At 41.6% G+C, this 23,075-nt stretch overlaps 1 protein-coding gene across 1 annotated transcript in view; it reads left to right on the top strand.

Moving 5' to 3' along the window:
• Positions 1–23,075, top strand: part of CNTN5 (contactin 5) — an 802,468-nt gene that overhangs the window by 267,387 nt on the left and 512,006 nt on the right. The window contains exon 3 of the mRNA XM_066586592.1: positions 2,940–3,170. Within this exon, the coding sequence (XP_066442689.1) occupies positions 2,940–3,170 (231 nt within the window). The remainder of the gene's footprint in view (positions 1–2,939; positions 3,171–23,075) is intronic.

Genomic DNA, 23,075 nt, shown 5'->3' with positions numbered 1-23,075 from the left:
AGTTTATAAATTACAGTAATGAAAAAAAAGGACGGAAATGGGAAGATTGTCAAAAAAGAGGAGAGAAGACTAAAAAAACAATAAAATATTCTGATGGGGCAATTAATAAATAAAGGAACCATAAAAAGAGCTAAATGAGTGAATAAGAACTCTTTAATATATGGAATCAACTGATGTAAAGTATATTAAGTATTTTATATTAAATAGCAAGGGAGTCCTGCATCGTGTCTATAGAATCCTGTACATAGGCTACTTGGTGGTGGCGTCGAAAAGGTTGCATGTTAACCCTTTCCAGTCCACTGTCTGACGTCTGAAGACATTATGATTTAAGGCTGTACAGCTCCGATGTTGGAAAACAGTCGTCAGGGTTCTCTTACTGTATATTGCCAGCCTCTCTGCTGTTGGAGCCTTTCCAACGTGTCACCACATGCAGTACTGGCTTTAGCCAGCATAAGGCACCGTTGTATAATGCGCTGAAAAAGAGTAAGCCCCCTAGGAAAACCAGGATACAAATTGGATTGGAAAGGGTTAAGAAATGTCTGCTGTTTTTGAATTTACCCTTATGTGACCATAGATCCTGACTTCCTCATCTAGTGTAAACAATATTAATAATAGTAATAATAGCCACAGGATAGAGGATAACTTGCTGATTGAGGGGGTTTTATTGATGGGACACCAACTGATCCTGAGAGCAAAAGTGTCCTTCAATGAATGGAGCAGTGTTCATTAGTGGTGAGTGAACCGAAACAGTCAAAGGCTGTTTTGGTTCAAACTTTGCTAAAAGTTTGGTTCGACACAAAGCCAATCCTTGGGTGGTTTGTCTCGGCCGCACCCACTAAATTTCCTCCTCCCTATTCCTCCTCAGACAGTGTTATATGCTCGTTTGAGGGGTATTGGTGAAATTCTGGTTTGCTTTGAACTAATTCAGACTGAACCAAACTTTTTGCCAAAATTCGTTAAACTTTTGAAAATGCCAATCATCACTAGTGCTTGCACGCTGTTACTCCATTCATATCAATGGAACTGCTGGAGATAGCTTAACACTTGCTTACTTCATCACTCCTGTTGTAATGAAGGCAGCGACAGTGTGCACGTGTGACCACTACTGCAGTTATTCAGAGGCGCTATGTTCTCTGGATCGGTAGGGTCCAACCGCTGGTCAGTTAGTTTTCTGTATCCGCTTGTTTTCATGGTAAAACCTTTCATTGGCTATACAATGACAAAAATCTTGGTAAAAGCTGCCCAGCCTTTTGTAAAAACATAAAAAGGCATACTTGCCTCACCAGAACCCCTGGCAGTGATGATATCCATACAATGTAACCTCTGCAGCCAATCACTGACTTGCATTGACTAGTGATTAACTGTAGAGGTCCCGTCCTGTTGTCAGAATGTCATTGCAGTTTCAGCAGAGAGCAGCAACATTTTTTTTGTGAAAGATGCCCAGCTTGTTTTATAGACATAAAAAAGCCTCGTTGCTTGGTCCCTCTTGTTCTCTACTTCCTACTGTAATAATAGCATTCCAACACCAGGGGCATGCAGCCAATCACCAGCTTACTTCAGCCAGAAAAAGCGGGGGAAGAGGGAGCACAGTGCCCAGTGATTAGCATTGTTTCCTTGCAGCACTGGGGTTCTATGTTCAAATTTGACCAAGGACAACATCCGCAGGGTGGTTTTATGTTCTCTAAAAACATACTAATAGGTGAATATGAATCCTAAACCCCAACTGGGACAGAAAATATAAAGTAATGTGTAATATGTATGTGCTGTATATTTAAAGGTGATCATTATGAAACACTGGCAGAACATAGAACCTCCATGCAGATGCTGTCCTTGGTCAGATTTGAACCTAGGATCTAGGATTGCTGTGCTAAATGCTGAGCCACACTACCTTCCTTTACATGGGCTCAGGCCGGCACAAACTTCCTGAGGTTTGAGTTCACTGCAAATCAAACTTTTAGCAAAGTTCAACTCAAAACCGGGTTCAACTGGTTCAGTTCATTCAACACTATTGCTAGGAAATCACTACCTAACAGCCACAGCCTTAACATTAGATTGTTCTGCAACACTTCCCTAACAACGTAACCCATTTGACGCTACATCAGCACATCTACCTTGTTGTTTTATCCCTTTATGCGTACATGGCTGCAAATGATTTGCATTGAATGTTTCCTGTCCAGCCACTACTCGGACGCCTCTGCCCTGTGCCAGTCACTGCACTGGCTGCCTATTAAATACAGAATTCAATTAAAACTCGCCACCTTCATCCACAAAGCCCTCCACAGCGCAGCACCCCCCTATATCGCCTCCCTCATCTCAATCCATCACCCAGCCCGGGCTCTCCGCTCTGCTAATGAAACCAGATTGAGCGCCCCTTTAATTTGAACTTCTCATTCCCACCTCCAAGACTTCTCCAGAGCAGCACCAGTCCTCTGGAACGCATTACCAAAGGCTACCCGAGCAATCCAGGACTCGCAGAACTTCAGGCGTGCTCTAAAAACTCACCTCTTCAGGGAGGCATACCGCATTCCCTAAACAAACCCCTCTGTACACCGCCTGATAACATGCTCCCAGACCTACTGACTGCAATCCCTGCTAGCCATTATAAACCGACCCTGCAGTCATACCGTTTCTGCCGTCACACGGCTAAATGTCTGACCATTGTCTGTGTATAGCATCCCACACTCTCCACCTCGCCATACTGTGCACATCTCCAGCCCTTTACCTTCTGTATCACCCCATTACTTATAGTATGTAAGCTCGTTGGAGCAGGACCCTCACCCCTATTGTTTCCATCAATTGATTACTACATGTAATCGTGGTTCTGTAATGTTTGTACTTTTGTCTTTCTGTATCCCCCTGTCTATGTAAGCGCTGCGGAATATGTTGGCGCTATACAAATAAAGTTGATTGATTGATTGATTTCTGTATTCCTCTTCCAGCCCTTACCAGCGCTGTTCCTGGACAGCAGACCTCATATGCTGCAATACTTAGAAGAAAATCAGAAAGCTCATCTTTGGCACTTTTTAACAACAAGAACAGACCGAGCAGATATAGCAGCTCCTCACTAGAACCTCTTGGACAATATTCACATTCTGAAAGAGAGAGAATAAGACATTATAGTTCTCCAACACGCCTCTACCAACTTTCAGATGGCTATCGGCAAGATGATGGTGAGTCGGATTATGCTTATTTGTCTTCCCAGTCCTATGTGTGACATTGTGTGTTTCCCTCTAGGCCATGGTGGACAGATGGATTCACATTGTTTAGAACATTCATTATTAATCGTTTTTACACACAAGTATAAATGGAGCACAGCATCCAAAAATGCAAATAGTCGAAAAGTATATCAACCATTAAGTTACGTAATACTATAAAGTTTAGGAAGAAGTACGCATAAATAATTAAAGGGGTTTTACGGGACATGAATACACATTATTACAATTTTAAAATCATCCAACGTTGCAACTCCAGTGCCTGACGCAATGAACCCGGAAGAAATGGCGGGCTGTCCCATGCTGTTCATTGTGTATGTGACTGCTCAGGCTTCAACAGCAATAGAAGGAGTGGCTGAGTGGTCATGTGCACAATCAACGTCACGTGACAATCCACGCTGGACAGGGAGCAACCGTGATAGGTGAGTATTCAATTTTTCTTGATTTCAGACGATTTTAACCCTTTCCAATCCAATTTGTATCCTGGTTTTCCTAGGGGGCTTACTCTTTTTCTGCCATTATACAACGGAGCTATACGCTGGCTAAAGCCAGTACTGCATGAGGTGACACATTGGATAGGCTCGGATAGCAGAGAGGCTGGCAATATACAGTAAGAGAACCCCGACGGATGTCTTCCAACATCAGAGCTGTACAGCCTTAAATCATAATGTCTTCAGAGGTCAGACAGTGGATTGGAAAGGGCTAAAGTTGTAAAAAATGTTCTTCATGTCCTGGAAAACCCCTTCAAGTTGTCTGACAAGAGACCCGATAGAAAAGCTATGGTTGCACAAATGTGCTCGATGCATTCAGATAGCTTTAATTTTTGGAGTAATGAAAGAGCCAATTGAGAGTTAAAGTGCTTTTAGATGGAACGATTAGCATTCAAAACAATCGTTCAAATGAGCAAAAGTGAGCGATAATCGTTTGTTCGTTTTTTGCATTCACAAAACCATCGTTGGCTCGTTCACCTATTGTTCCGTTTACATAGCAATCGTTCAGTTCCTCTCATTCGCTTATACAGCCAACAATGCATCTACCTGTCTAAACAGGTCGCACAAGCACAAATGAGCTAGCAGTGACATCACTCGCTCGTCCAAATGAGAATCGGCTCGTCTAAAAGGACCCTGTAGCCTGAGGTGGAGTAAGAATAATGATATAGCCACAGATATTCGAGAGGAGAGATTCTGTTGGAAGTCAAATTAACTACTCTCAGCTGCTATGCCACCATACATGAATTATGGGGCTTCTTTCTATTTGGCATCGTCAACATTTGTCCGGTAAATCATGCCAGGTGTTAAATGTTGGGGTGGATCCCAAATCCTAAATATTCTCTCAGTACATGATTCCCATTTCAGTGGTGCAATGCTGCTATGTAGAGATGAGCGAGTATACTGGCTAAGGCACATTATTCGAGCGAGTAGTGCCTTAGCCGAGTATCTCCCTGCTCATCTCTAAAGATTCGGGGCCGGCGCGGGTGACAGGTGAGTTGCGGCGGGGAGCGGGGGAGAGAGAGATCTCCCCACCGCTCCCCGCCGCCCCGCTAGCCCCCGAATCTTTAAAGACGAGCGGGGAGATACTCGGCTAAGGCACTACTCGCTCGAGTAATGTGCCTTAGCGAGTATACTCGCTCATCTCTACTGTTGTGCCATATCCAGGCATTAAACTTACTTACCTTCTAATTTGTTGACAGCTAAACATAAATTTATAGTTAACAAAATCAGAGGGGATCTACAAAATATAAACAGTCAGAAATATCTTGGTTGGGTAGAGTGGCAACAATTAAAGGGGTTCTGACACAAATAATGTTTTTATGCTTTAGCAGCCATTGTTCCCTGGTCTGCCTAATGGACACAAGGAACCCACGATTTAATGGCTGCTAAAGCATAAAAAGATAATACTTACCTGTTCTTCTGTTGTTGTTGACATCGGGAGGGTCATCTCCCGGCAGGCGCTGCTCCTCCTCTTCTGTCTGCACGAGCCGCGCCGCTCCGGGATCGCGCGCATGCGCAGTGGAGAGGTGCCCTCTGACAGGAGTCAGGACGGGCTGCGTCTCCACTGCGCATGCGCAGCACTCCGGAGTTCAGCAGGATGGACGGGCCGCCCACAGCAAGCACTGCTTGTGACATGCTTGCTGCGGGCGGTCCGTCCGTTCACCTCGGAAGTGCCTGACGGACGGACCAGAGCAGAAAGCGGTCTTTTTGACTGCTCCTGCTCTGCTTTAAAGGCACAGAAGAAGATGCCGGCTGGAGGGGACATGCCTGGCGATCGGGCCAGGCCAGGCAAGGTGAGTACAATTTTTTTTTTTTTATGTCAGAACCCCTTTAAGAAGATGTTTTTGCCACATAATACATTTTAAAGTCAGGGAGGAGGGAGAAGCATCTGTAGAATTTCATTGTTTCAATGAAATAGCATGAGGGAGAAAGGGAAGGGGGAGAAACAAGGTCAGGCGAATGTCTCACGGCACACCTCATACTGGAAGATGTGCTGCGAGGGGCAATCAATGGGTGAAACAGGGTGCCGCGGGGGGTGGTGAGTTCTTATTTAATGGAAGTCTTCAAACAGAGGCTGGACAGACATCAGTCGGGATGATTTAGTGATCCTGCATTGAGCAGGGGGTTGGACCCGATGACCCTTGAAGGTCCCTTCCAACTCTATGATTCTAAGGAACCAACACATTCAGCAGGCATGCAGGATTACAAAAAAGAGGACCCAAAAATATGCTGGTTACATACATTTCTGGCAGAACTATATATGTGTACAGCTGCCTAATGAGGGATTGTGATATTTTTTTGCTTCGAAACAATAGGTCTGCTAAAAGAGTCCAAGTTCCACTTCTACAATAGCAAACGGAAAGGGCTCCTCTAACAGAGCTTTCCTAATAGTGGCAGGCACAGTTTCCCAATCATAGTACTACAGTGTCATTTGGAGATGTACAGTAGCTGTAGGGGGTGTGGAGGGAGCAGTTGCTACTGGACCCTGTTGCCTGAGGAGACCTAAAGGCCTTTTTGCCACAGAAGGCACCAGTATTATCAATGGCACATGATACAATGGCATCATTACAGATTTTGCCTTGTTGTCCAGGAGCTTCAAGTCACGCCTCTGGAGACCCTTCAGCAATGTAAGTGTTTATACCGTATCATACATTTATGTCCTCCATGAGTATTGCTCCCCTCCTCCACTAACAGTAAAGTAAATATGAATTACCAATCCCTTACCTGTTACTTCCTGTGTCTTTAGGTTGACATCTCTGGACAATGACATAGTGCTGGTGATATGTCCTTAGAAAAGTTTTATAAAACAATTTTAAAGCAATCATCCATATCTCAATTGTTATACAAGATTTCATGTCTTGTTTGCAGATTACAGTTTATATACCACCCAAACTTCACATTTTTCATGGCGTTGTCCCATGAAATAGGTAACAAAATGGGTGAAGCATTAAATAAGTTTCATAAAGTGGGAATACCCAGAATGTTTTATGAGCGCTCCTAGACAGATTGGAGGCAATTCTTGGAGTGTCCCATGAATGGTGATGCAAATTTTAGGAGGGATACAATTATGGTGGTCAGTGCCCTAGGCAACTACACCGGTTGCGCATAGCTAAGGCTAACTATAGCAATACCCAGGCCTGAAGCCTCAGAAGTAGGAGGAGCCCCTGCCACAGTTAATAACAACAGTAGTATAAATCAAAAGTGGAGGTTGGGAGAACCCATGGAATTTGGCACTGGGGCCCAGGGTCATCATTGCTATGCCTCTGGTTATGCCTAGAATAAAGTTTGCATCAAGAATTACACTATGCTGACAAAAGTATTGGGAAACCCATCAATCATGTGCTGTCAGGTGAAGAGGATATGCAGATCGTATGTGTAAGTATTAGGTATAAAGGAGAGTATCACACAGGCATATCCCACCACAGAAATCATCAGAATGCCACGAGGTGTAGAGTTGACAGACTTGTAACGGGATACGGTGGTGGGATGTCACCTCACAACCAATCAGTACAGGACATTGCTGCAGTTTTGGTCCTTCCAAAGTCTACTGCTACCAATGTTATTCAGAAATGGAAAACATCTGGTGTGTGTGGTGCAGCCACATTTGGGGAAACCTCATAAGCTCAAGAATATGGACAACGAAGCCTTGTACAAGCTGCGAAGGCATCACACAGATTATCTGCTGAGACACTTACTTTGGAAGTCTCCCAGGCAATTGGCACATCCAATAGCACTACAACCATCCGGGTACAGAGACATTCTGGACAATGTGCCAATACCTATTTTAAAATGAAAAAAGTTTGGTACAGTGTTAGGCAGTAGAGCAAAGTGTGATTGTTCTCAGTAAGAGAAACCAAGTCATCTGGTAGATACCCTTGTAGAACCCTAAGTAGGTTCGAAAGCTCGCTATAACATCATGTATTTTTGTTAGCCATTAACATTTATATATCTACAAGATTAGTTGGTTTATCTTTATCACACATTACCTATCCTGTGGCAATATTTTGGTACATCTGTGTCTCTAGCAACATGACTGCGCACCATGTCATACAGCACTCAGTGTTGAGGCTCTGTTTGAACTTCATTGACCAGCCTGGATCTCAATTCCATTAAGCATCTTTGGGATGAACTAGAATTTTGTATCTGCCCATCATCCCCCGCATCACCATATGAAACGTTTCACGAGGAACGGAGGCAAACCTCTCCACAAATCTATTGTAATTTGGTGGAAAGCATGCCTGCCTAGTAGGGTTTCTGCAGTCACTGAGGCCACAGTTGGCTCAACACTATATAGAAAAACAAGAAAAAAATCAAATCTCCCCACCTTCTATGTGTCCCAATACTTTTGTCGACATAGTTTATGTTAAGTTAGCACAAATATTTTAAGGTGGTATACAAATTTTTGAAAAGATGGCCTATTTTATAAACTTGACCCGAGCAAGAACTTGTAATGGTAGAGTATGCTGAAATATGTGGTGTCATGATATTGCAAAGGACCAATACAAAAATACATTGCAAGAGCTAACCTCAAGGTCTATCATGAAGGGCTGCACAACTATACAGCTATTCAGGGCGGATGACCTTGAATGAACATTAATTAGTCTGAAAATGTAACTAATTGGAGTAGCTGTATGTAGTACAGAACGTCTTTGACCATTTTTGAATTCTGTCTGATAATGAAGAAGGCCTTGCTCAGCAGAACATGCCACTACAAAGACTTTGCCCTCAACATACCTGTTAGCTTTTTACAGGCTATTTTAGAAATGCAACTGTTTGTTTGATGGACTTTTTTGGCTCCTTTTCATGTTCCGAATACTTTTACTGCTCTTCAGGTTTTGACTGAGCATGTTGATTGAATACAAGCACCTTTACAGGGTATATGTTCTACCTATGGTCTCCAACTACAGTACAGTTTTCCAAAAATATAGAAAAATGATCCACTGACATATCCATGGGCAGAGGCGTAACTTGAAGCTCCTGGGCCCCAATGCGAACCTGTAACAGGGCCCCCAACTATAACGCTTTATTCATAGTACTGGGCTCCCTATATGGAGAAGAGAGGCCTAATGGGCCCCCTAAGGCTCCTGGGCCCGGGTGCAACCGCATCCCCTGCACCCTCTATAGTTACGCCCCTGTCCATGGGTACCAAAGCCTTAATTAAGTCTTCGGGAAAGAGTGGCCACTACCCTCATTCACTTGTTGCATAGCAAGTAGAAAGTTTTAATTCATGCGGTTCCATACACTCCAGCTCAGAACTTTTATCAGCTTCTGGGAGGAATAACAGAGGAATTGACCAACACAGATCTCAGAAAAGATTCTCTGGTGTTTGACAGGGAATACACTTATTTACTAAGAGCTTATTCAGTTGATTTTGCCTGATTTGGGTTTGTGAAAAATGTATCAATTTTAATCCATGTGTTTGTCCGTGTTGCAACCATATATATGTTGCATGTGTCCGTTTTCTACTTCTGTGTCATCCATGTGTCATCTGGAAGGAGGTTAATTTTTTTTCTAGTATTGTTAAGCAGTGATCTGGCCACTACATTGTATTTTGGATACCCTTTGACTTGATTAGGTGACTGATGTCTGATAAATGGGACCAGAATAGACTCTTTTGCACTTATAGCCCCATTGACTACAATGGGTCAGCGTGCTATCTGTGGCAGTCAGTTGTAAATACAGATGGCACACTGACATGTACATGGTCTGTGTGAACGTATTGTAAAATAGGTAAGACAGGAGAGATGACAGAGCCTCTTTTAACCCCTTAATGACATACAACATGCATGTACTTTGGCTGTGTGTGGACTTTGCATGAAGCTAGTCCTGCAGTCTGCTCCATACATGGCAGCTGCCGGCTGTTTTTGACAGTTGACACCCAGCCCCAATTTTTTTTTTTTTTTTTTAAATAGGAAGCAAACAGAAAGGCTTCCATTTCGTTAGGATTACGTATTTTTCGATGGGAGAATAGCGCAATCTGCAGCATTATTTTTCAATCTAAAAGAATAGAATCCTGATGGAATGGAAGCAAATGTAGGCCTTTCTGTTTGCTTTACTTTTTTTTTTAACCCCATTGAAATCAATGTGGAAAAACTTAATTCTTTTTTTTTCCTTTGTATTTCAGTTTCTCTCCTCCAAAAACGGAGCAGAGAGCTGGAAATCCTGAACATAGCCTTAAGGCCGGCGGCACACGGATGGTTCGGATTCAGCATGAGGAAGTCCGCAGCAGAATCAAGCTCTGTTCCCGTCCGGCGACACAGACGCTTGCCATTGGTCATGCGCAGTACAGATTTTTTCTTCCAAATCTTTATTTTTCCTGCACCATCGCTAGGCATTGACATGGGTACCCACGGCCTATCCGCAATGTGAACGCAGACAGCTTCCATTGACTTCAATGGAAGCCGTCCATGAGAAGTCCACACTAAAATAGAACTTGCTGCAATTTCTCCTTTTTTTCGCTGTCTGCCTGTGTTAGCGGACATGCGAATGTTCTATTCTTTCAATGGATCCACGCGGGTGACAATCACGGATTCCACAATTTAGATCCGGTCGTGTGCCGCCGGCCTAACATAGGTGTAAAAGCAGCCTTATATCACATTATTTACCCCATCTACAAGAAAAAAAGTCATAAGAAGTGGTCAAAAAGTCATATTTACCCCCAAATGGTACCAATAGAAACTTCCGCTGGTCCTTTAAAAGATAACCCTGCTGCATTTATGGAAAAATATATAAGTTATGGTGGTCAGAAACCACAACAAGAAAATAAAGTTTTTATGTCATTATTACCACAGTATGTAAGCAATAAAAACAAGTTTACCCCCAAATATGTCAAATATGTCACAATTTTATTTTTTTTTCCAGTTTACTCTATTTGAAATTTTTTTTTAAGTTTTTCAGTACATTATACGGTACATTAAATAGCACCATTGAAAAATACAACTCGTCCCACAAAAACAAGCCCTCATGCAGCGATGTCGATGGAAAGTTAAAAAGTTCTGATTTTTTTTTAAGTGAGGAGGAGAAAACAAAAATAATATATATATATATATTTTTTTTTAAACGGGCGTGTCCTCAAGGGTTAATGGATTTCAATAATAAATCATTTCACCCCCAAACTATGCAAAGCTTTTCCTAAGTCCCTTGATTTGAATGAAGTGCCACAGGGAGCTATCTGGATTCAACCTTCCCATCCGCCGAGGCGATATTTAAAGGCAGGGCGAAGTGATTTCTTTTCATCTGAGAAGTCTAACCGTAGCTTAAACAGCAAATTCTCCAGATTTTCTTGTAGAACCTTCATTCTACAGAACAAGGATCTTCTAATAAAACGATTTGTCACAGAAATGGCAGCGAGGTTCATGAAAGCCCAGATAAGACGAAAACTTAAATCGCATCAATGCAAATCAGCCTCTTAAACGTGATTACTATTTAAATAAAGAACCCTTCCCGGTCTCCGAGATGTTGATGTTTACCTGCTAAACATTATTAAAATGCACAGTTAAATTACTCCTTAAGAGCTATAACAAATGTGCACATGCATAATGTGATTAACTGCAAGCGGCGGAATAACAATATGAATTTCATTATGGAGAGTTACAAGTGCACAATGTCTTGTTCCGTGTCACAAACTCTTATCAGTAAATATTGCTACCTCTCCTCATTTATTATTGTCGGAGTGAAGGATATTGCTAAACTTTCCTTGGGAGATTATAGGGCAGCAGTCATAATGTCATTGTTATTACAGATCATGGAATGGCTATTACTATGACTATTGTTGTTATTATCACTCTTTATGTTATAATTAAAAGCGTTTTCCCAAATTGGACAATTGATGATCTGTTCTCAGGAAAGGACGTTGATAGCTGATTGGCAACTTTCTGCCACCACTGCGTAACTATAGGGGATGCAGGAGCCTTAGGGGACCCATAAGGCCTCTTTTCTACATATAGGAAACCCAGTACTATGAATAAAGCATTATAGTTGGGGCCCTGTTACAGGTTTTGCATTGGGGCCCAGAAGCTTCAAGTTGTACCTCTGCGTTAATGGGTTAAGAGAAATTGGGGGGCCCCAAGATAAACTTTTGTACCAAGGCCCATGAGCTTTTAGTTATGCCCCTGATCCCCACCGATCAGTTGTTAGTAGAGATGAGCGAGCACCCAAATTTGTATTTGGGTCAAGCTTTTCGGAAAATTTGAGAGCTCTACTCGAGCAGCGAACTTCATTGACTGCAATGGGAGACTCGAGCATTTTTGTATACGGGGCGCCGGGTCCAGAGCTTTTTTTCTTTTTTCTTGGTTTGTTCGCTCTCTCTCTCTCCCAGCCAGCCAGCCGAAAAAATTTGCCATTGACACACGCTGCATCACGGCAGGGAGGGGCCAAAACAGGCACGCCACAGCGGGGTGGGGCCAAAAGCTGGGGCGGGGTCGAACACGGCGTGATGCTCGTTCGAGTAACAAGTACCATCGGTTATGCTAATACTCAAACGAGCATCAAGCTTGACAGAGTTTGTACGCTCAACTCTAGTTGTTAGCCCCAATGCTGTGTCAGTGTATAGAGCCAGAAGCAGACGGCTCCATTCACATAGAACAGATTTAGTAATACTGTCTAATAGCTAGGATACTTTTACACAGGATGACTGTCTGGCACTTAAGTGCCTCACAGCTGTCCCAATGATTGTCCCTCCTGTGCTTTTACACCGGAGTGAGCATGTAGGAGATCTCTTCTGGCTGCCCACCTCCATTCAGAGTAAACAAGTAGTTTTTCATAGATAAACGACAATCTGTTTATATGAGCCAACAGTCACTTGGTTGTTAGGTGAGCCAAAACACCGGCAACTACATCCATTGAGCAATTCTCACTCACTTGTCTTGTTGAGTCCCATGTTTATATGAGTCTTTTGAGTGATCACTCAGGCGACTATTGACTCTTGTAAGAGTACCCTTAGATCATTGTGGCACTGTTGAATGATAATCTGTTACATGTAGACTGCCAAGTCTAACTTTATACTGCCAGTTAGTTGGCTTAGTTTACTCCCAAAAAATTACACCAAAATTTGGCTCAATTTTTCCAAAAGTTTTGGCGCCCAATGTTACATTTAAACTACTCTCTTTTTCGAGCAAGGAACAAACATCCCTTTGTCGAATGAGTTGTAAAATGTGTCCAAGAGTGTGTAGGACACATAGTAAATGTGATGCAAAGCATGCTCAACGGTTTTAGGGCACAATTTGCATCGGTAAACTGTTCAATTTTCAATAATAAATTGGCCCCACAGAGTGTCGGGATCGTATTGCTTTGAAAGGAATTGACCCGGATGGATTGTGCTAGATAGGATAAACACTTTCACCACAAAGTTGCAAAGAGTCAACAAAAATTATCCATGCGCTTCATCCACATTAAAATGTAAAAGGGTTATCTGAAAATGTAAAGTTGTTCCCTATCCACAATTCTGAGAATGGCGGTCCCATATTACCCTCTTCCCCTAACTCCAGGGTCAGTGATGGCTGAGTATACATGGCTGCTGCTCAATTCATTTTAATGGGGCTGATGGAAATTGCTGAGCACTTGTACCACAGCTTGTATCTCCAGTAATTCCACTGAAAGTTAGTAGAGTGGCACCATGCATTGGCAACTGTCACTCCATTCAATCTCCTCCCAAATGCAGGGGTTGTAGCAAACACACAGTGACAAGGAGTGGGGCATTGTACTCACATTTTTTGGGATTGGTTGAGTTCTTACTCGTGGGACGCAACCAGTCACAAAGTTAAATCCTAACCTGTAGATAGGCAATAACTTTAGATTTTGGCATAACTTCTTTAACCTTTAATATAAATAAAAATAAAATAGGAAACCATTTTTATAGCAAAAAAATAAATCCCCCTAGGTAGAAACCATTAAGCAGTAGCACAGCACCAAATAAAGATATAAGAGGTTTCAAATGAATGTTTGGTGTGCCACATCTATTTATTTCAATGCACTAAAGGCCCTTTTACATGTAACAAGTGTCGGGCAAACGATGCCCAACACTCGTCCTCGTGTATCCTCGCTCCCGTGCTGTTACACAGGAGCAAGAATCGCTCACGGCACGGCCGGCAGCTGGGGGAGCATTCTCTCCCTGCTCTCCCCCCATCCCTCTCCATTCACTGTAAGCAGCAGCCGTTCAGTACTGAACGGCTGTTGTTCGCACTGAACGATGGTCGTTTAGGATTTTAAGCATCTCCATAATGACACTCATCCAGTTATTCAGTTTACATGGAACTATTATCGTTTAAAACCCTGTGGGAGCCTGAACAACCAGAACGATAATCATTCCATGTAAAAGGGCCTTAAGGGTTCATTCAGTGCCTTACACTACTAGCGTAGCCCATTGTTTTCAATTGACTGCTACAATACACAAGTAGCATAGGCCTGCGATGATATCTATGTAGCAAACCAAAACTGGCAAGCTGAGGCTCACTACGTCTGTACATAGATATTCAGATGAAGAATGACTCCTCTGTTATCTTTAACTTCCAGCAAGCAGTTGAGGAAAAAAATGTTGTGTTCCTTGATTGACTTGTCATATATAAAGCTAAGTATAAAGAAATACTAGATGGTAATCTGAACTTGATAAATACACAAAATATGACTAATCAAACTTAACAGCCTAAAATTGTAATCACCTTTAACCCATTAAGGACTGAGCACTGTAAATTTACGGTGCTTGGTCCAGGGCTTTAATCCCAACCAATAATAAAAATAGAGTGGGGGGATTAAAGCCCCTGCTTCTGCAATCAATCACAACAGGTTGAGTTAGCAGCTGTTAGTCACAGCTGATAACCCGGAGGAGGAGGTAGAAATGTTTTTTTTAACCCTTTCTACCTTCTCCTTTCTTTAGTACACAGTGCTCAATGAGTGCTATGTACTAAAGAGGGAAAGTGAAAGTGTTTCTTCCACTACGCGAGGCAGTAGTCACGTGACCACTGGTATCCCCTAGCACAGCAGAGCTACAGGGTCCAGAAGACCCTGATCAGCTCTGCCAGTGAATATTGTCACTACAGGGGGATGTTTTACCAGTACCTGGGGCTCCTATGGATACAGCTCCTATGGATGCCTCAGCTACAGTGAAAAAATTGCAATTAAAAAAAAGATCATATGAATGTCCCCCAGAGGTTTTATATGACATCATGGGTAAATTAGATAGTAAAAAAAAAATTGCATAAATAAGTAAAACAAAATTATAAAATAAAAATATATACATAAGAAAATAATCCAAACCCGTCGCCATATGTGCCCTGTAATCCCAAACCATATATATTATATATCAAAACGTCCAAAACAAAATGAAGAACCTATTCACATACTTTATTTTAGTGTAAATATACTAATTTAAAAAAATTACTATAAATGTTAAATAAATCTTTTTTTAGCGTTTTACCCCTAATAAAACTAAAAAACTGGAGGAAAAAGTCAATGCAAAAGATATTTAAAAAATTAGCCCTATATGTCATGGAAAAAAAACAACGCAGCAAAAATTATTTTGGTAGCTGAAGGAAAAAAATAGAACAGTTAAACCACCACATGGATAAAAGACCTAAAAAATGTCTGGTCCTTAAGGTACAAAACAGCCTGGTCCATAAGGGGTTAACATCCAATTTAATAGAACTCCTCCTATGGTGGACAAGATCTAACAGTGGGACAAACCTAAAATTGGATCTTTATTTCAACATTCAAATTTAAAGAAGTTAAATGTCAGGTAAACTAAAAATAAAATTATCTGTTAAATCAAGTTTGTTGCAAAAAACGGAAAAACAAGAGTTTAAATTTGTAAAATGTTAGGTAAATACAAAAAGGCTCAATAGCAGGGAAGAAAAGTGTTGTAAAAATATTTGGATTGACCCACTATGATAACAGAGGCTCTTATGGCAGAGGCATAGGGTATAGCTAAAGAGGTAGCAGTCACACTTGCACCCCCGTGTCTGAGGCGGCTCAAATGCCCCTCTACCCCACTGCGCCCAAGAGTCACTAATATTTCTGCTTTGCGAAACCCGTCTTTGTGTGTGTTTATTCAAGCTTACATGTTTGTACCTTTTTTAATTGCCTTCACATTTTTTACATCCATGTATTTTTGTCCAACTTTCAGTACTACGCTGTTTCCCTGAAAATAAGACATAGCATGATTTTCCAGAATTTTTGAGGATGCAAAATGATTTTTCAGGCTTTTTGAGGATGCTTGAAATATAAGCCCTACTCCAAAATGAAGTCCTACTAACAGTTAATTAAAAAAGTCAATTTAAATAGTGTCCAGGCAGCTATACATGTAAAAAAGTTAAACCTTTTTGAACAAAAATTAATATAAGACACTGTCTTATTTTCGGGGAAACACGGTATATAGGAAATAAATTGAGCGTATGATAATCCTTTTGTCTTCATCTTCTTCTTTGAAGAATATTGCCTTGTTCTGCTTTTTGTTGCACAAGTTATTGCCAGATTATGCCCTGGGAGACATGAGTAAATATACAAAATGTCTAACATGTTAGTTCAATATCAATTTATGGTAAAGCTTGGGGGAAATGTTCGAAAAGGAAGGGCTGGTGGAGGCGAAATATTACAACCTACAGTATACAAGTGTTTCTTGCTACAGCAGTGTAGATAAAATTAAAACTCTCGAGAATTAGGAGGGCTACACTTGACATTTCTCATGTTGAGTCATAGATACAACTGTAGGAGTTGGCAAAGCTTTTAATTACACAACTCGGGGAAAAAAATTGATTTAATGTCAATATAGTGTTTGTTTGTATATACAGCGGATCCTGTGATATGAGCTTACATAATATGTTGGGTTTAAAAAGGGATTCTTATACTTGTTTAGTTAAAGGGGTTGTCCCGCGAAACAAAGTGGGGTTATACACTTCTGTATGGCCATATTAATGCACTTTGTAATATACATCGTGCATTAAATATGAGCCATACAGAAGTTATTCACTTACCTGTTCCGTTGCTGGCGTCCCCGTCTCCATGGTGCCGTCTAATCTTCAGCGTCTAATCGCCCGATTAGACGCGCTTGCGCAGTCCGGTCTTCTCCCTTCTGAATGGGGCCGCTCGTGCCAGAGAGCGGCTCCTCGTAGCTCCGCCCCGTCACGTGTGCCGATTCCAGCCAATCAGGAGGCTGGAATCGGCAATGGACCGCACAGAAGACCTGCGGTCCACCGAGGGTGAAGATCCCGGCGGCCATCTTCACAAGGTAAGTAAGAAGTCACCGGAGCGCGGGGATTCGGGTAAGTACTATTCGTTTTGTTTTTTTTATCCCTGCATCGGGTTTGTCTCGCGCCGAACGGGGGGGGCTATTGAAAAAAAAAAAAAACGTTTCGGCGCGGGACAACCCCTTTAAGAAACATAACTGAACATTAGAAAAACAAAACATCTGTATAGTAAAAAGTCCAACATTGACATCTCTGTTGGCCGTAGAAACAATGCAAAGTCTGTGTCATGTTTTTCAAAGTAAATATGTTTTTAACCTCCTAAGGACAAGCCTAGTTTGGTACTTAGGGACGCACTGACCTTTTGGATTTTTCCCTCCACTTTTCCAAAGCCGTAACTTTTTTATCCCATCAACATAGCCATATGAGGGCTTGTTCGCTCTGGGTGAGTTGTAGTTTTTCCTTATACTATTTTGGGGTATATATAAAGTCTAATAAAAAAAAAAAATTGGGGGGTGGGGGTGGGCAAGATGAAAGAACACATCAGTAACGCCATATATTTTTGTGTGTTTGTTCACTATACGGTATAAATGACATGGTAGCTTTTTTTCTGCAAGTCGGTACAATTGTGATGATACAAAAATTATAGATCTGTATATAATTTCCGTATCTTCGCAAACCTAAAAATCTATATACGAGTATAAAGGTGAAAGCCCTCTAACTTCCCGATGTTGCACAAGCATGGAATTTGGGCAGGAGCATTTTTTAGGTCCTAAATAGCAAAGGGTAAAGGGGTCTCAACTTGAAAATTTAATGCTAAGTGCAAAAGTATTGGTTCCCCTGTGTAATGTACCAAATCTAATTCTCTAACTTCCCGATGTCATACAAACATGAAATTTGGCAGGAGTATTCTTTAGGTCCTAAATAAGAAAAATAAAGGAGTCACGACTCTATTATTCAATGCTAATTGCAAAAGTAAGTGCACCCCTATGTAATGTAACTTCTCTGTGTTGTACAAGCGTGAAATTTAGGCCTTAGTCAGACGGGCGTTTTTTCACGCGATTTGCGGATCGCATGTCGGATGCGCATGCGCAAATCGCGTGACCGGGGGCAAAAAATCGCGGGAAAAATCTGCACCTAGCCGCGTTAATCGTCACAGCAAAACGCCCGTCTGACCAGAGTAAAATCGCCGTGCGCATCAAAATGTGCATGAAACTTAGACTGGCCGGCGAAAAAAACGCAGCTAGCTGCAGTAAATGATTTTGGTGTGCACATAAAACGCCGAACGCAGATAGGCGCGATCTGCGAATCGTCGTGTCCTATAATTTATCGCATATCCGCATAAAAAGCGGACATGTGACCGATACCATAGCGAACCATTGGTTCTATATATGCGCGAATCGCATGCGCATGCGCAAATCGCGCGAAAAAACGCCCGTCTGACTAAGGCCTTAGCGTGAGCATTCTTTAGGTCCTAAATGAGGAGAGTGGGAAGGGTGGCACATTCTGCAGAGCGACATCTGTACATGCAGCCTGAGGAGAATCTAATGCTCCTCTATTTGACTACATATGTTATTGCTCTATTATTCCTTTATTGACTTCATAAAATTTTCTGTCTAAACACCTTTATCAAATTAACTTGAGCAAGGCTGGATATATCAGCTAGTGTATACATATATTTATTGATAAAAGTTATAAATATATATCAGGTTTTTCCATGTTTGCACAATAAAATGCCTTTTTGGATTTTTTTTTTTTTTGGTATTTACAATTAAAGCTTCAGTAAGGGCTTCCTTTTTGTGTGATCTGTAGTTTTTATTGGTACTACTTTGGGGGTACATATGATATTTACTAACACTTTTATTGCATTTTTTGGAAGGCAAAATGAATAAAAGTTTTTTTTTATTATTATTTGTATTTTTTACCTATTTGTATGCCCCTGTAGGGGACTTGAAACTGCAATTGTATGATTCCTCAGATAATATACTGCAGTACTTCTGTACTACAGTCTATTATATGTGTCTTATCGGTACAAGCCATGGCAGACCCAAAAGCCATGGTCTGGCATCTGGTTGCCATCTGCAATAGGATGATTGATTGACATCAGATAGGGAACGCCATTTGTTAACCCCGTGCATGCTATTGTCAACATTGATTGCAGCATATATGTGGTTAACAATGGGTGTCATGTTGTCTCCGATACCTACCATTACAGCAGCGCCCCAGCTGTGTGGTGCAGCCAGCTGCCATTGCAGATGGCACAAACTCAGCTTCTGATCTGGATGCATCTATATGTCTTAAATGCATGGCATTTTGCAGAACCCCCTTTCTCCCATGATGTACATCTGCCTTATGGGGCTTAAAAAGTAGCTACATTTTCCTTTTTTGTTTCATATATCAATAGTACAAGCAAATATGAGAAACGTCATTTATATTATAAGGAAAAATGCTTCTTTCTTCACTTATCAGTCATTGCTCCTTCTTCCCTCTGCTGCAGGTCCAAGTAAGTGTTTTATCTTACTCCAGTGAGATTACATCTACAAAGCTCAGCACTGCTGTATAATGTACTCCTTGCTGCTGCTGTTTCTGAGGATGTAATAGATATAATACATAGAGATAAAAATCTTGCTCTTCTATGTGTACAGTAGGGTGATGACTTTTATACAACTTCGTTTCCCTGTATCATAATTTGATGAGCTTTCATTAAAGATTGGGTAAAATCTTATTTTCAAGAGGATTTGATAAAAAAAACCTAACACACAATTATTTGAAAAATTTTACTTATCGACTTTTTTGCCCATTTTTTGAAGTCACTGTAAGCACATACAAAATTGAACACAAGCTTTAGAGTCACATTATACAACATTATATAGGGTCATCAAACACAAAAGGAAGTCAATTATTCACAATAATGTCATTGGACAGGATGAATCTCAGTGGGACATTGTCCTTGTTGTGACAGGATTCGTGCAAGTCTTGCATAACTTTGATCACACGCTCACAGCACTGGTTGCTTCGGGGAATGTTGATTGGAGACTCATCTATTTTCCAGTGGGTTTTCAAGCATTTGAGACCTATTGGGTAGTCATTAGAGATGAGCGAGTGTGCTCGTTAAGGCAAATTACTGGAGCGAGTATCGCCAATTTTGAGTACATGCCTGCTCGTACGAAAACATTCGGGGGCTGGCGGGGGCGAGCGGTGGGTTGCGGGAATGAGCAGGGGCGAGCAGGGGGAGAGAGAGATGTCGCCCCCCCCCCCCCCGAATCTTTTCGGGCATGCAGGCATGTACTTGAAAATGGAGATACTCGCTCGAGTAATTTGCCTTAGCGAGTACACTCGCTCATCTCTAGTAGTCATTCAAAGCTACCTCTTGGGTAGTCATTCAATGGGCTACATAACATTTCAAAGTGGTTTGTGCGTGACCTTGTTCAATATTTCAATGGAATAAATGTCATTTTAGTCATTAAGAGGCAAAAGTTCATTCACTCGTCCTACAGGAAATCATTTTTGAGAAAAAAAAATCTAAGTCATCACCCTAGTGTACAGTTTATGGGAGCTATCATAACAGCTAGTCTATACCCACCAGCTCAGAGAAGACTGGAAATTAAAGATGGAGAAAGCTGGTAAAAATGCAGGGTACAAGTCATACAATGGCCAGATAGGGTGGTATTCCTCATGTATACATGGCAGCTTATCCTGAAAAGTCATCTAGAACTTTAGTTATGGTTTAGGTAATGGATGAATCTCTCCACAAGCCTGTAGTTGGGCATACTAGGAGTTGTAGTTTAACATGTGAATGAGAGCCATAGATTGGGTTCCACTGCTATAGGCTGTAGTTTATATTACTCAGGCCTCAGCACATGTTTCCTTTCTCTGCCTGACATGTAGCGGTTCACTCTTTAGTGAATGCATTTCTAACTCCGGTGTAGATAGGAATTCAAAATGGTAATTGGATCCAAGAAAGTCTGACTGAATTAAAATGATTGAATTACTTTTAAAGCAGTTGTCCGCACACTGTGAGCACTATTTCTGAGTTCTCAAAAACTGATTAGGGATTAGGCTGGCTCATTCTGCAGTAATATAGGTTAATTGAAAGACCTTGAAGAGTCAGCACCTTAAGTACAAGGAAAGTAAATGCAGATTGAATACGGATAGTTGAGTAATTACTGGCAGGGCTGAAACATAATGTTAATGCAACAAGTAAAAACTCACACCCATGTCCCAACGAGCAGGATCATTTATATTCATTAGCCAGGAAAGCCGAATGTCTTGCTTCTCTTGACAGTCCAAATAGTTATGCGTATGATCTATGGGCACAGAGCATGGACACTTATTGTCCCTGAAGCTTAGTACTATAGAACCATAGACACTCTGTGTGTCACCATATGGTGTCTGTGTACGGCACCGTATTACAAAGTTATTATACCCTAGAAGCGATGCTTCTCGAGGAGAATAGTTTTGTTGTATGACTTCTGATATAGCATAGTGTCAATTTGTTTCTACCTAATTCAATTGAAGGTACTGTTCAATAGAGTCCCACAGAAGTCTATGGAAATCCCATACCATTTGGAGGTCATTTTGGAAACCGGGAAGTTCCATTTAGTTTAAAAAGGGTACTAACATTATAATAATCCCAAGTCACTTAAACTTCAGGGATTTCAATCTTGCCAGTTAGAAAGGAGAAGCAATTGTGATTCAATTTCACCTGCTTTGGTGCAAATGAAAGTGACAACAGGTACACCAAAGAGTAAACAGCAAGAACCCCCAAGAAGGCAATGGAGACAATCCCTGTCTACCTATTCATCATGACTGACTCTTCTAGTTTTCTGTTTTGCTAGTGTTCTTACCATTACTAGTAGCATGAGGCGTTACCTACAGCCCAAAAATGACATATCCATGCGTTGTGTCACAAGAAAGTTTGTTGCATCTTCTAGTACAGTCTAAAGAACATAGAGCAGATATCAAGACACGGACCATTACACAAGGAGAGCTGGACAGGGCCGAAGAAGGGCATTAACTCAACATCAGGACCAGAGGAATGAAAACAGCACATCCAGAGCCCTACAAAATTACCTCCAGCAAGCCAATGGCATGCATGTCTCTGACCAGATTGTCAGAAACAGACTTCATGAAGGTGGCATGAGGGTCCGATGCCCTGTAGTGGGACCTGTGTTCAGAGTCCAGCTTGATTAGTGCAGCTTGATTAGTATTTTCCAGAAAACACAAGATTCTGGAGATGCTGTGGTGAACATTATCCTACGTGCAACATCATCCAGCAGTGGGTCACCAATGGTCTGGAGAAGCATATCTTTAGAGGGTCACACAAACATCCATATGATTGTCAACAGCACTTTGACTGTTTGTCAGGTACCAGGATGAAATCATCAGAGCCATTTTAAGACTTTATCATAGTGTAGTGGGCCTTATGTTACTCCTTGTGCAGGACAATGTCTGGTCTCATGTCACCAGTGTGTAGGCAGTTATTAGATGACATAGGCATTAGTGCTATTGACTGGCCTTTATGTACCCCTGACCTGGATCCAATTGAGAATCTCTGGGACACTTAAGACCCATTTACACACAACGATTATCACTCAAAATGTGCTCAAAAGCCATCGTTTGAGCAATTATTGCTGTGTGTAAATGCTCCCATCTTCCACTCTTCGGCTGAATGATGATTTTTACCTGTGCATAAAATCCACTGTTCAGCAGGAGTGAAGATAACACAGACTGCATGCTGTGTTTGTTGTCCAAGGTGCTGAATTCTCAATGGGAGTGCTGATTACACCATATTCAGCAGAGAGCCTGCAGCAGCCCCCTTGGCAGAACAATAGAACTGTATGTAGACAATAGACCACCCGCTGTTATCTACATACTGCTCCAGGAGGTTCATTAACATGCAAATGAATGTGAAAAGCTGCTAATAGAATTAGTGTCAATTAGCAACTTATGGAAAACAATTGCTCAAAACCTATCTTTTGAACGATTATCCTTGCCTGTATATGTGCCCTTATCCTCCTCCTAGACTCCCATATCTTTTCCCTAGACGTCTGAGTCCTCATCCTCCCCCACTTCCTGTAATTCACCTACCTCTATATTTCCTCTGTTGCAAGATACGAATGTCACATGACAGTAGGGAATGGACAATAAAGTAGCCACAGTGGGCTGTAGTGGAGAGGAATCTTTTATTATAAAAATGT

The sequence above is a fragment of the Eleutherodactylus coqui genome, chromosome 1, assembly GCF_035609145.1.
Source record: "Eleutherodactylus coqui strain aEleCoq1 chromosome 1, aEleCoq1.hap1, whole genome shotgun sequence".
In the NCBI taxonomy this organism is placed as follows: Eukaryota; Metazoa; Chordata; class Amphibia; order Anura; family Eleutherodactylidae; genus Eleutherodactylus; species Eleutherodactylus coqui.
Note: the sequence above shows the minus strand (reverse complement) of the source record. Positions and strands in the feature narration are given on the sequence as shown.